Here is a 13,765-nt window from a genome sequence, read left to right on the forward strand (position 1 = left end):
TTTGTAAAAATAACACAACCTCTAAAAATATCAGTCTTTTGCATATATAATTCTACAGAACTTTCTGTATAACATGTAGAAGCAACCTTATGTCTGCTTCATGTATTGACATAAGAATTACGTCATTTTGTCTTATCTGACGACTTTCTACTGCATATGAACGTCTTCCAGCAACAATTTCCTTACTGCCCAGAGTACTAAAAACAGCTCCCTGGGCAAAAACATGGCAAGGTCAGCCTTATTCAAAGCTACAAAATTCAGCCTTTTGGAATGCCTGTTCAGAGCAGAGTTAGTGGCTTCTTTGTGGGCTAAGCACAGCATACCGTTTGCTCATGTGGTTTGGTGCACAGTGCAACCCAGTCCAATGTCTTCTGTTCTTAATTTCTTCACCTTGAAAATTCCATACACAAGATCCTGTGCAGCACACTTAGTACTGAACATTTGGCTTAAGTGTCATCCTTCAAGAACAACCTAATCACCTTGTAGAAGTCTCAAGGACAGCTGTTCTCTGTGCACTTTATTGCATCCTCTGTCCTTACAAATAATCCTGTATAAGCTGGCATTGTCATAATACTATAGTGCTTTAGAGCTATATGAATTAAAGGCAAATACATGTTATCCTACTCCAGTGCATACTGGGGAATAGTTATAGTTTTGTCAGTCTCCTGGTCTTCAAGTACTAGATGTATCACAGATGTATGCTTAAATCTGCTGAAATTCATCGTCTTGGGGGCATTTTGCAAGAAGTAGAAAGAAATGGAAAACGTTGTGAAGCTAAGATAGGGGCTTTCCCTTTGTGCTGCCCTTCTACTGCAGTTATTCAGAATGACAGTGGAAAACTCCTTAGCCAGCATTATATAGCACTCTCAATCATCATTCAGCTGGAATACTTGACTTTCTTCATCTAGACACAATTCATTATGTCATCGTGTCATAAGGTCTGCTTTCTGAGTCTTGTTGTGCCTCAGTTGTGTCCTTAAGACACTAAATAATATTTAGTTCAGCTGCCATAAAGTCAACCACTACAGCCTGACTACCATTGTAGTCAAGATGTGCAGCTTGTAGTATTTATCCACTCGTGTCTATAGCCATAACCTATGTGCTTCTTAGGATGTGCACATCAGTGAAAGCAGCATAAAGTAATCTGCCTTTATCTTTTAGCAACACATGAGATTTTGTCTTGAATGGTAATGCTATTACCACCATCCTTAATGGAATTGTTTCTCAGTCTTCTGCGAATGTTGGGTTTTAGTCTTGTTCATATATTGCACTTGTTTTGTGGCATTCTATTTTCTTAATGTAAAGTATGGCCCAATGTTCTATAACTATTATAAATACTGCTTATTTATAATAAACAATAAAGCTCACTGCCTGGAGTCACACTGAACTTTGAACTGTGTAATTGTTTTCCAGTCAAAAATTGTTTTCCAGTCATATTGTGGTAGTCAAGCAATTACTTTAACAAATTTGAAGCAATATTCAAAAAGCATTTGCACATAGGGAGAAGTACAAAATTCAAAATGGTGCTTTTCTTAGCATTTCCCCTCTTAAGTTAGAAGGTCAAACACTCACAATTGAGCTTGGGGAACTAACGTTTTTTGCTTCAGTATACCCAGGTCATGCTAAAAACATTGTTTCCTGTCTTTCATCTCAAAATACTCATTTACAGTAACATTTTCCAGAAAAGCACCTGCCTTCCAGACCCAAAAGAATGGTTTGGTTTTAAGTTGCTCCCATTGTTTTCCACAGAATAAACAAGATGGACTCCAACATAGCTGTTTCTCACCCCAGCACTGGAATCAGAAGGGGCAGGGCAAAGATTTAGCCTCCAACCACCTCCCACAGTGTTCAAATGCAAATATTTGATTTCTGCCATTTAAGTGATTTGTTGCAATTTATTCCTATGGGGGAAAAATAAACTGTTGCACTTGGGAGGCAACAGACAATGTGTGTGTATGTGTGAAAAAGATTTACACTGTTGTACTTACACTGTATTTACATTGTCGTCAAGAGATATTTGCCCAATATGCCTAACACTAGGTTGCTCAGCCTCCTCCACCAAGCACACAATATCTGCATGCATCTCTAACAACCTAATGTGGAACCAAAAGGCTCCCCCACCCCACCCCAAATCTGTTGCCCCATTTGCAGGCAGACAAGCTGGGAGGTCTTCAAAAGTTTTTTTTTGGGGGGGGGGTTGGGATTAACTGGTAGACATACTTGTCTCTTTTTAAATAGTGTTTTTAAACTACATCCATGAGTGGTGGTGCAATGCCTCAAATACTGGTAGGAAGCTGCAATTTTGTAGACAAAATAGGGCACTGGGAGGCTGCTGAGACGAGTTCTGCTGATCCTCATCAGGTTCCACCACCACTCAGTTCAAAGCCTGACCTCCTTTGATACCTTTTGGCAAACAAGCCACTTGTTTGCTCAGCTATGGTGAGGTAAGAATTGACATCAGGAGTATGAGCAGGGAAACAGTTCAAAAGTGTGGGGTGCACCCCCCCTTTTAAGGCCACAAAGAGATGTAGCTTCTGTGGATGTTATTTGGAGCTTCCAAAAATGTCTATAGCATCTCATGCATTCCAGATCACTTCTTTCTAATCTAATGTATAACAGAATATAACATTTTGGGACAATTTGTTCAATTTGTTTGTATTATACCATAAAATTCTAAATGCTTAGCACAAGACAGTTATAATCATTGCTAAAATTCCACTGCTTCATCATAACTGAAATATGCTGATATCTAACATGCTATATACAGTTGAGGTCAGAACCTCAATCAAACTGTTTCAGTAAAACTGGCTTATTGAATGCAGTCTCTTAAAAACGCTCTGAACTTCAAATGACCCTTTAGGTTGAATCACGAATGCCAGTGCCCATGCTGCCAAAATAGCACCATCAACGAACAAGAGGAAGCTATCAACAGGCCTGGAAGACTCCCAAGGTTCACTGAAGTACAAAAAATGTGAGGTGGGAATGACCCCTCCAAAAAAAACCAAGTCCAATTAGGACTATGCTTAGTTGCCATGGAAAGCCAGCTGATTGCTTGGAGGAGGATGCAGAGTAAATGAAATAAAATATCCTGAACAAAAGCACTACATACTACTTTTTTTTGTAGATCTCACTTGTGCTCTTCACATGGTTTTAGAAATTGTGCTTAAGGTGGCCACTCATTTTTACAAAACAACCAGTGTGATGCTCCAATCCAGAACACAGGCACTTATGGTTTCCTGTCAAAACCTCCTAGCAGTTTATGGCCCTCAACACATGCTGTTTGCAGTAGCCAGCATCTTTAGAAGCAAGTAGCAATTGGGAGGTAGAAGTTTTCAACAGGAGACTGGAACAGGCCTCCCATCCCAATCATGAATATGTTCCAAGTTGGGGCCCCAAGGCTGTTTTTATTTCAAGCTAAGTGGCCAGCTGGAACACATGTAACATGCAGTTTGGCCCTCAGAGAAGCATCGCTAGTACAGAAGTGGATTCTGCTCTACTTCATGAATCATGAGAAAAGAGCTGAAGGGGCTTAAAGGCCTGGCAGTTACAAGTGTTTATGCATATACATGGACAAGAGATCCATTTCCATTTTATCAGAATACACCACTTTGTTGGCTGCCCTATGGTGTGCACTACCTCACAGAGACTAGGCCCAGTGGCCACAAAGGACAAATATTTATTTTCTATACTGCCTTTCATCCGAAGATCACAGGGAGGTTTGCAATACAAAAATGTAAAAACATATAGCATAAACAAACTAAAGCAATAAACCCCCTCACTGAGAAAAAATATTTATTAAAACAAAGCTTTTCTAGTAGTGGCTTCTAAAGAATGAAGCTTCCTCTCCACCTGCAACGCTGCCGCTCTTTCAGGAGACAGTGGGAATGAGTATGGTACACTATTTTGGGAGGGGATCATGGACAAGCTGCTAGGTTATTATTTTTGTGATGAATTAGATCTATTTATTTTTTCGGGATTACCGTTTTTATGGATTTTTACCCACTACCTTGGGAGCCTTTTTAAGTTCAGAGTAGGAAGCCTTGTCTGGTGTTCTGTTCTCAAACTGAAATGACACACAGGCACTTATCAAGAGAAATGACATGCGAGTGCTAAGGGGGCAACTTGCTTCAGTGAGAACAGTTCATTTCCTTGTCATGGAACAAGATTTATAGGTAGCTGAACCTTTCTAATACATAAAACAACTTCAGCTGCATAAATTTGATAAATTTTGCAAAATATTTTAGCCAACTAAGGGCTTCAATTAGGAATTTTCTGTCAATGAAAAGCAGTTTTCATGGATGAAAATATAAATTTTGAAAAATGTGGCTAATGTGAGTTAAAATCCCAGAAGGCGAAGGTACGGTTCAAAAATATTTCTAGTGTTTGGAGTCAAGAATTCAGTACCCTGGCAGAGCTCCTTGTCTTTCTTCAGGACAAGAAAAATCAGAATAAATCACACAATCCACTAGGTGAAATAAAGTAAATTACTGGAGTGCTCTATATGATACAAATCTTTTCCATGAAAATAATTTGGATGCCTGTGTGCAGAATTCATATGATAGCAGCCTATCTTAAGTTTGCCTATTATATGTGAAGCACTTTGAGCATTTAGAAAAAGCATTATATTTAACTTGTTATAAGAATGTTTTGTTTAACATATTTTGAGGATCTCAGTGTTCCCTTAATAATGCTTACCCAAAAATCCCAACTTGTCCAATACCTTCTCATCTTTCTGGCCTTCTGTACAACTTATCTCCCCTACTCTTAAACCTTCAGAGAGGAGCCGTCACATTATGTGCTGCACAGCACCTAGCATATTCTTTACACTAAATAAATATGCAGATGCATCAGTTTTAATTAACAATTCTGCAGTGATTTTGCACTGCAAAATTCTGTCACTTCTGAGTACAACCGTGCTCAATTCACTTTCTACCAAGTATTATGCTTTATTTAATGGACTCAACAAACATTTGATTAATCACATTCATAGGTCTCCAGAAAGGCTATACATACAAACTTGTAAGTTCTTTGAAATCTAAGTTGACTCACTCACTTAATGCAACTGTTATCAATTAACAACTGGGCAAACTGTCCAGAATGAGAAAGAACAAACTGTACAGCATATGAACCACCAAGCTGAATACGGTCCACTAACCATGTATTTCACAAACATGGTGAAAACAAATGGAAACTGTGGTGTGTGTGTGTGTGTGAGCGAGCGAGAGCACGAGAAAGCACATACGAGAGCATGCGTACATCAAGCATTTGCTTGACACAAAACATGTTTGGCTAGGTGAATCACAGATTTTGCTAACCCAAGACAAGACGTTTTCTGCAACAGGTACACAAGGAGTTTCTTTGTACTTCAAAATTCTGCAAAATACAGAATTTCCTATTTGACCTCATTTACAGCAATAATAAAATCAGCTAAGGAAATGTGTAAATGAATACTACAGTTGGTCACTGTTTATTGAATCTGTCACACAATTTTTTACTACTGGTGAAGATGCAATTTTACTGCCAAGTTCAGAAATCTACTAAATCTATTAGAGGCAACTTCTTACTTTAGTATTTTACTAAAGTATGTTATCAAATATACTATTCAACTAGTAACTAATGAGCGGTATTCAGGAAAGTTTTTCTTATAATAGACCTATCAAAATTAATGGACTTAACTTAGTCATGGTCATTAATTCAACTTAGTTGAATATCATCTAAAACTTGCTTTTGTTAACAGTAACCTCCATGCAACATGGCAGAGAGCGTTAAAAGGAGTTTGAGATATGGTACCATGTGATGACATTAAGGTTGCCACTGGCTCTTCAAATCAAAAGTTATCACTGGAATAGCACAACTCCAGGCATGGAGCCAAAGCAGTTCTTTAGATAACTGCTGGTAAGTTTTCAAAATCTTATACTAAAATGACTAAAGAGAAACAGACCTGCACCATTCACTATCAAGTCCCAAATACTTCCCATGCCCCAGACACACAATGAATTCAGAATCCTAGCACAAGTTATAAAATTTAAAAATGTTTGCATACTAACCTTTTGGGAGACTCAAAAGTGCAGGGGGATTCTCTTGAGGAGCTCTGTCAGGTTCCTGGGGAGGTACAACCATGGCAAGTGTATGCATTGGTACACGTGGAACCTGCAAAAACAACTCAGGTTAAAAACTTATGCCAGCGCATTTTAAAGTAACCTGAACATTAATCCAAAGCAAGTACGATACTCTCCTCACACCCTGTACGTGCACAGCGTTAAGTGTACTGTTCAAATAAGATTTGTGAGCTTTTAGTATGGAACTGGATTTTCCTCCCCTCAAATTTAAGAGTTAAGCTTTTTAAGAAATCCAACAGCATGAGAAATAGAAGAGGTAGCACACCTGAATTTTGAATCATTGTTCTTGGGAGTTTCTCTCTACTTGACTTTTACTCAATTGTACTATTCATATTCTATATCAAATTCATATTCTATATCTATATAAAAACTGGCACCATTTATGTCAAGCTGGTAAAAGTAAACATTCATTTTCCACTGCTATAGTTAAAAGCCTTACAGCTTACCTGAGACTGATCCTGAGATGGCGGTGTGAGCTGAGACATATCTGCAGTTGGAACTGATAGAACATTGTTTGGGTAATCCAATAAATAGGAAACAACATTTGTGTGACCACCCTTCGCAGCTTCAATGAGCATGGTCGAGCCATCCTGGAATACACATTTTAAGAAGACAGATTATAGTGGTTTGTGATCTGAGTACTGTACTAACTAGGTAAACACAACAAAACCAACCTTATAGTTAACACACTTTGGGAGCATTAGCCAATACAACTGACAAAAGGTATATACTGTAAAATAATGAAATGAGTTACTTGGAATACCTTAAGACGATGAGTAGGGTCTGCACCATGAGCTAGGAGCAGCTCAACAACAGCAAGATGGCCCCCAGCACATGCCAGTGACACCACTGTGTGGTCATTATTAGCTGTAGCCCGGTTAACATTGGCACCTATCGCAAAGAGACGTAATTAAAGGGAAATTTCAAGGAACAAAGTTAATGCAAAGACACCATTTGTTGGGAATGAGATTCCAAATCATTTAATTTTAAAATGAACAATAATTTGCAGGTGAAGAGGAAACTGCTTACATTTAGGTTTAAAAAACATTTCACATAGTAAAAGCCAGTTTGTTATTAGCTGTATGTTAATTTTGGAATATAAATTAAATAGTTGAGTTCTAAAGGACAGTACAGCTCTGTCATAAACAGAGGAGACTCATTGAAACCAGTGCTGGCCAATTTAAATCTATTAGTTTCAATAGGCCTACTCCAAGTATGACATAGTCAGGTACCAAAATATTTAAAGGTTCACATTCATATTTCATGTTCGCTTAAAAGAAAATGCTGGTAAACTCATTTTTCATTAAGCATTGTATACCAAATGACAGTTAACCTGAACCTGCTGCAATTAGTCTTCAGCTACAAGAACAAGACAACCCCTGTAACCCTGCCTCTGCCACAAACGCATAATCTCAAGCAAGATACACTAAATCTCATACTCCAAGTATGCGGGCATGGGGGTGGTAATACTTTATGGAGATATGAAAGGAGGATTATTTTAAAAAGAAGTATATGAAGCACTGAGCTTTCAAAAACACGGTCCAAGTACTGTTCTTATAAAATTGCAAAGGAAACTCATCCCAAACATACATTTAGTACAAAACATTATATGTATAGCAAAAAGTAATGTTTGCTATAAAGCAACACATTCTTCCTAACAGCCAACTGTCAAGCAATCCTTCCTTCAGCTACTAATGTTACTATTACTACTACCAACCTTTGCTAATAAGAAATTGTACAGTGCATAGATGACCCGCTCTTGCAGCCTTCATCAGTGGTGTTCTTCCACCTTCAGATTCATGCTCCTGTTTAGAAATATTATGAAGAAAGTGAATACTGTGGGGGAAAGCAAAGAGAAGAACTAATTTGCTAATATTCTAAAGCAAGATCAGCAGGCAAGCTTAAGGCAGAGCTGATGCTTTTTCAGTGAGGTAAAAGAAAGCCCCCTTCAAAATAGGTGAGAGTCGCAAACAGCAACGAAAAGACTGAAGTCTTACTCAAGAGCTAAACAGAACACTAAACTGTTTGGAACAAACACAACCTGAAGATTAGGGATAAGGAAGGGGCTTTGCCTGGCAAATGGACCAAAGGTGGTATACGACAATACTTTTGTAAACATTTTTGATACTATAGTACAAGCTGTGCACAAAAACTTGACCTAAAAACACCAGTCATGCACTTTACCCATTGTTGTACTTGAAGCATGCAGAATACAAACAACCTTTTCCATTTTGAACACCCTTTTACATATTTAGTCCAGTTAAATAAATGATATAAAATCTTGTCCCATTGGCACTTCCTGATAAATCAGCAAATAGAACCAATTAAAGAAAAGAAATACAAGGAACATGCACTGCTGGAAGGAAATCAAAGATTGAAAATTGTTATTTTTTCAAAGTGATGAAAAAACTGGTGTAAACAGAACAATTACAAAATTATTTATTATTATTTATTAAATTTGCATACTACCCTCCATTCGAAGATCACAGGGCAGTTCACAACGTAAGAATCCAAGTATTAGACAAATTGTTAATCTATACTTTCACACTCATGAAATATTTTGCATTCATTCCTCTGGGTAACAATTTGGTCTACTCTCCCATCTAGTTTGCATAGGCACTTTTCTTCTTCATTTTCAAGGAAAATAAAAAGCTCCCATTACATTCCAAAATTTTAGAGAAATATTCAAGACTTACTAAATCTGCACCAGCTTGAAGCAGAACATCTGCAACATCAGTGTGTCCATTTTCACAGGCATAGGTCAAGGCAGTGTCTCCTGTTGCAGTTGTTGCATGAACATTAGCGCCTGCGGAAGAGTGTGGAATTAGATTACTCACAATGTATTAAAAAATCTACCCAATTAACACTCAACCTAGAATGGCTCATAAAACATTTCCTTTCTCAAATGCTACTGACAGGATACCTCATTTGGAAACACCATTTTAAAAAATAAATCACTGGTGAGGTGACAGAATATTTATTTTAGGCTAGCTCTCTACGAGCAGCAAGTCACCCCTCTGCATATCACAGGTTCCTTTGGTAACATTTCTCAGTTTCATAAGTCTTTTGCTATTGAGTACAGGGACTGCCACTGAGAACACAAATGCTCTTGGGAAAACCAGTCAAATGAATCTGGACGCTGAAGTCTTAGGCATGTCATCCTGATGGGAGTATTAAACATGTCACAAAAACGTTGTGAAGATTAACCACATAAACATTTTGAATACTAAATACTTTTACATTATTGATACTAATTTCCAATAGTTCCAGAATTATGACTATATTCTTCATTGTTCCGGAGAAACTACATTGTGACTCATGCAAGAAAGTGTTGAGGGGATTACAATTTGCATCAATAAATTGGCCATACTGGTCAAGAGTGATGAGAGTTAGAGTTGAAAAACATCTGAAGGTCCAATATCTGGTTTATCTCTTCCAACTGTAATAGCAAACATACCTGCTGCTAGTAAATACTTCACCAGCTCTAAGTGGCCCTCCTGTGCCGCTTCCATCAAAGGTGTAGAACAACCAAGTTCTATGTCAGCTCCTGCCTTAATGAGGAAGTCAGCTACTTCCGAAAACCCTCCACAGCATGCTAAAGTTAGAGCTGTCTCCTGTGTCTCTTCTGTCTGTGCGTTTATATTAGCACCTACAAAAAAAATTATTTAGGAAAAAACATCATTAGCATGCCCATTTGATATTGGTTCCCCCTCACTGGATTTTAGTGCTATTTTATCGGCCTGCATTTCTTCATATGGTTTCTGCTAATTTCTGTGCTAGCGCAGCTTCTGCATGGATAGTTTTAGTTTACTGTATTCATATTTTTTAAAAAATTTGTGACCTGCCCAGAAGACATGGTTGATTATTGTGTGGTATGGTATAAAATATAAAAACCAAATATCAAATAAATAAATCCATTGGCTTACCACAATGGCAACAAAAGGCCCAACACCTTGAAAAAATGGTTTTTAAAAGAGGTACAATAGAGCAATTTTCTCTCAACTTATCTGCCAGGTAACACATTAACTTAAGGCATTTTCAGACATTCCACACCCAGTTAAGCAAAGATGCCTCCCTGCAATACCTGCTTCTTGGTCTACACTTGGCTCTTCTTACGAAGGTAGCCAACAGAGCAATGTTATGGTGTGCAAGATCCTCATCCAATCTGCAAAGTATTAGCAGTAGAGGTAGGAACAAGTGGGAGAAACACAGAAGCACCAGCCAAACATTAAGCACTGGAGGCACATTTGTACTCTTCCCAAAGTAGCAGCCTAAGGAGCTTTGTGGAACTGCTGCTGGCACAGATAAAGGGCAACATTCCTTAATCACATCTTCAACACTGGCTGGCTGAGCAAGTTCCTTTAAACCCCTTCTCTTGCCTTTTCCTTTAGCACAAAATGAAGGTTTCCTAAGCCAACAAACATTACATCCTGCAATAAAAGGTGCTTAGAAATTAATCAGGTTGGTTGGGAACACCATTTTTTACTCCAATTAATATTTTTATTGACCTAGTGAATTCTGAATAGGTTAGCAGCCCTAGTAATTATCCTCAATGTAAGAGGCACTAGAATCAACACCACAATTGGTGTTTGGGGACTGGACTAGATGATCCTTGTGGTCCCTTCCAACTCTATGATACTATGATACTATGAACTACTCTGCTAGCAATATTAGTATTGAAGACACCAAGAAAGAAGCTAGTAAAAATAATATTAATGCTCTAATTTGCAACAAATGTGTTGTCTTACCTTGAGCTAGTAATAGAGCCACCATCTCCTCGTGGCCTTCCCGAGCAGCTTCCATTAATGGAGTATAACCTTCATCATTAACTTCCTCAAGGTTTGCTCCCCTTTCTATTAACAGGGCTGCTAGCTCCACATGGCCACCACAAGCAGCAAGTGTCAGTGGAGATTCAAAGGAATCAGCAGGCATGTTCACTTGAGCACCACTATCCAGTAACAGACGAGCTACTTCCACATGCCCATCCTATTTCAGAAAGAAAGAAAGAAAGAAAGCTCAAATATTCTAGAAAGGAAATTTTCAATATCATTTGAATTATGTTAGGAATGTATGTTCACTCTTCAGCTTAAATGGCAAACAACTGAATTTACTGTGAAATCTTATTCTGATCAGCAGAGTGAAACATTCAGGAATGTCATCTTCTAGAAAACAGGGTCAAAACATTTTTATTTATTTTTTTAATTTCCTGTTGCTATAGCCAGATGAGACCTTTCCACTAGTCCACAGACTGGTTATAGTAACTAAAATGTATCCGAAGGAGAACCCCACTGTGTCTAATAACAAGAACTATGAAACAAGAACAGAAGAAGCAATACAGAAGCCAACTGAGAAGGTAAAACAGAAGAGATATCAGTGGAATCAGGTTCAACTTGAATCAAGCAGTATGTGCCACTCTCCACTGACCAGAAAGCGTCCAAGTTTCCATTCTTAGTCAGTGAAGCATACAAAAGAGATGTTCAGAAGCAGTATACCTTGAAACTGAGTGGGATGACAACTTCTAGTTACAGGAACTGCTGAAGGACCCTCCTTCTGGAGGCCACATCAGCTGATGCAAACTTGTCCACCTTGTGGAGTCTCACTAAGCTGTGTGTGTGGACCTCGACGGCTGCTCCATATATAACTTCCAGAGGAACAGTGGTGTGTACAGTCACATTTGGTGGCTGTCGTCCATCCAGGTCCCTCCCCCCCAAATGTGCAGCAATGCCGGGAGAAGACCAGCTGAATTTAAGAGCAGTCTGCCTGCAGAACTCCTTAACCCACTACATCAGGGGTTGTCAACCTGGTCCCTACCACCCACTAGTGGGTGTTTCAGGATTCTAGGTAGGCAGTAGGGGGTTCTACGGCAGAAGATGAATCCTCCTTCCATTGAGCACTGGTGGGTGGTAAGGAACTTTTACCATCAAGAAAGATGCATTAGTGGGCGCTAGGTATAAAAAAGTTGACTACCCCTGCACTACATGATGGTTGATTGGGAACTTTTTTGCCCTGGACCACTGCCTTCTAGGCGTTAACCCTTTCCTGTATGCTCCACTCCTCCGCTGACCAAGAATCTTCCACACCTTCTATATTCAGATGCACCTGTACTAACTGCATGGGATGAAGAGTCACAAGATATTCTGCTGGACAGAGCATGCACAAATCTAGGAGCATCTACAAGAGTTTGTTTGTTTGTCATCAATTTAGAGTAGATATTTAATTCCATGTTCATTGCAGCTTGCTGGGGACAGGGAAGAGAAGCTTGGCATTGTCCTCCATTTTCAACATGGCTGCAGGGATCAGCTGAAAGAATACCGCAGCACAATATATTTTGTTGATTATTTTCTGAATTCATGGGAGCTGTAGTTCAGCAACACGGAGGGCCAAAGGTTCCCCATACCTAGCTTAATGTTATATGTGAACAGAGTCACTTCATTCTCAGTTAGGCACAACCTCCCTAGAGAGGTATGCCCAACACTGCCCAGTAAAAGACCATTGTTTCACTGAGCCTTTTAGAATATTTGCCCCTTTGCTGCTGCTTAATCAGCTGCTACTTACTATGCGATATGATTGTTGCTTTTATTCAAATGCTTCTATGATGTCTCACAGCAGATCATGAAGTGTATTCTTATATACAGAATATAAAGTGTACCATTGACACAGAATATACCTAATTCTATGCAGTTTCCCAGCAGTAACTGTCCTTACACATTTTTCAAACCAGGCAGTAGGCAATCAAAGCTTTGACTACTCACTGCATCCTTATATAGCACAAGTGCTAATGGCATAATGCAGAAGACTACTGCAGCATTAGACCATTCTTCAAAGAGGTGGTTACTATATTTATCCCCTTTCTCTGGCTATTACAAGCTACAGTTAGTTTACTGCTAACCTAAGTTGTGATTGCAAGCTGTTAACAACTCATTCCCCACTACTAGCTTTTACAATTTTACCAAGCTGAAGAAAAATAGTGTTCGACTTAAAATTATATGCCATGACAAAAAACACTGGAATGCTGTTTTTAGAACATAAATGAATAGCTGTGATCTTGCATAAACATTCTTGCAATGTGTTTTCTTTAAGTAGTGAAAGGAGGTAAGGCTAGGTATGTTCAAGTTCTTCAGTTTTCTTCAACCAAAACACCATTTAATCCAATGGTTATTTTACCATGCAAGCCTCCATTAAAGCTGTGTGCATCTCATCTGTTTTGTGCTCTTGGTCAGCTCCAGCTTCAAGCAGGAAACGAACCATATCTAAGTGACCTTCAAATAAAAGAGAAAAATCAGCATGTTACAAGACCTAATAATGGTTCAAACCAAGCTAGTACATTAAGCCAACTTAACGTACTAACACATTGTATATTGGCATGTGGCAGCTTTTGTCAGAGGCCATTTCATTACATGCATTGAATAGTATGGTTTGTTGTAAACCATATATACATATGGATGTAAAGAGGAACAAAATGTAAAGTTTGGAGTCAAATGGCAATGGAATGCAAACAGTAGTCCATGGCAATTTGATATGAGCTTAAATATAATTTATATTATGTATGCATAATTGAAAATAACTTTTTAAAAAGATCCTTCACAGCAGCAATAATATCGGGATATGTTAAATATGTTATGTGAGGATGACCTAGAAGTCGATTG

At 38.6% G+C, this 13,765-nt stretch overlaps 1 protein-coding gene across 22 annotated transcripts in view; it reads right to left on the reverse strand.

Moving 5' to 3' along the window:
• Positions 1 to 13,765, reverse strand: part of LOC310681093 (ankyrin repeat and KH domain-containing protein 1-like) — an 86,041-nt gene that overhangs the window by 48,715 nt on the left and 23,561 nt on the right. For all 22 annotated transcript variants that reach the window (XM_083448493.1, XM_083448492.1, XM_083448488.1 and 19 more), the window contains exons 7-14: positions 13,284 to 13,378; positions 10,868 to 11,105; positions 9,577 to 9,768; positions 8,816 to 8,925; positions 7,837 to 7,924; positions 6,883 to 7,010; positions 6,566 to 6,709; positions 6,048 to 6,150 (exon numbers count right to left, since the gene is read on the reverse strand). In XM_083448493.1, the coding sequence (XP_083304619.1) occupies positions 6,048 to 6,150; positions 6,566 to 6,709; positions 6,883 to 7,010; positions 7,837 to 7,924; positions 8,816 to 8,925; positions 9,577 to 9,768; positions 10,868 to 11,105; positions 13,284 to 13,378 (1,098 nt within the window). The remainder of the gene's footprint in view (positions 1 to 6,047; positions 6,151 to 6,565; positions 6,710 to 6,882; positions 7,011 to 7,836; positions 7,925 to 8,815; positions 8,926 to 9,576; positions 9,769 to 10,867; positions 11,106 to 13,283; positions 13,379 to 13,765) is intronic.

The sequence above is a fragment of the Podarcis tiliguerta genome (genome assembly GCF_965153285.1).
Source record: "Podarcis tiliguerta genome assembly, chromosome: 7".
NCBI lineage: Eukaryota > Metazoa > Chordata > Lepidosauria > Squamata > Lacertidae > Podarcis > Podarcis tiliguerta.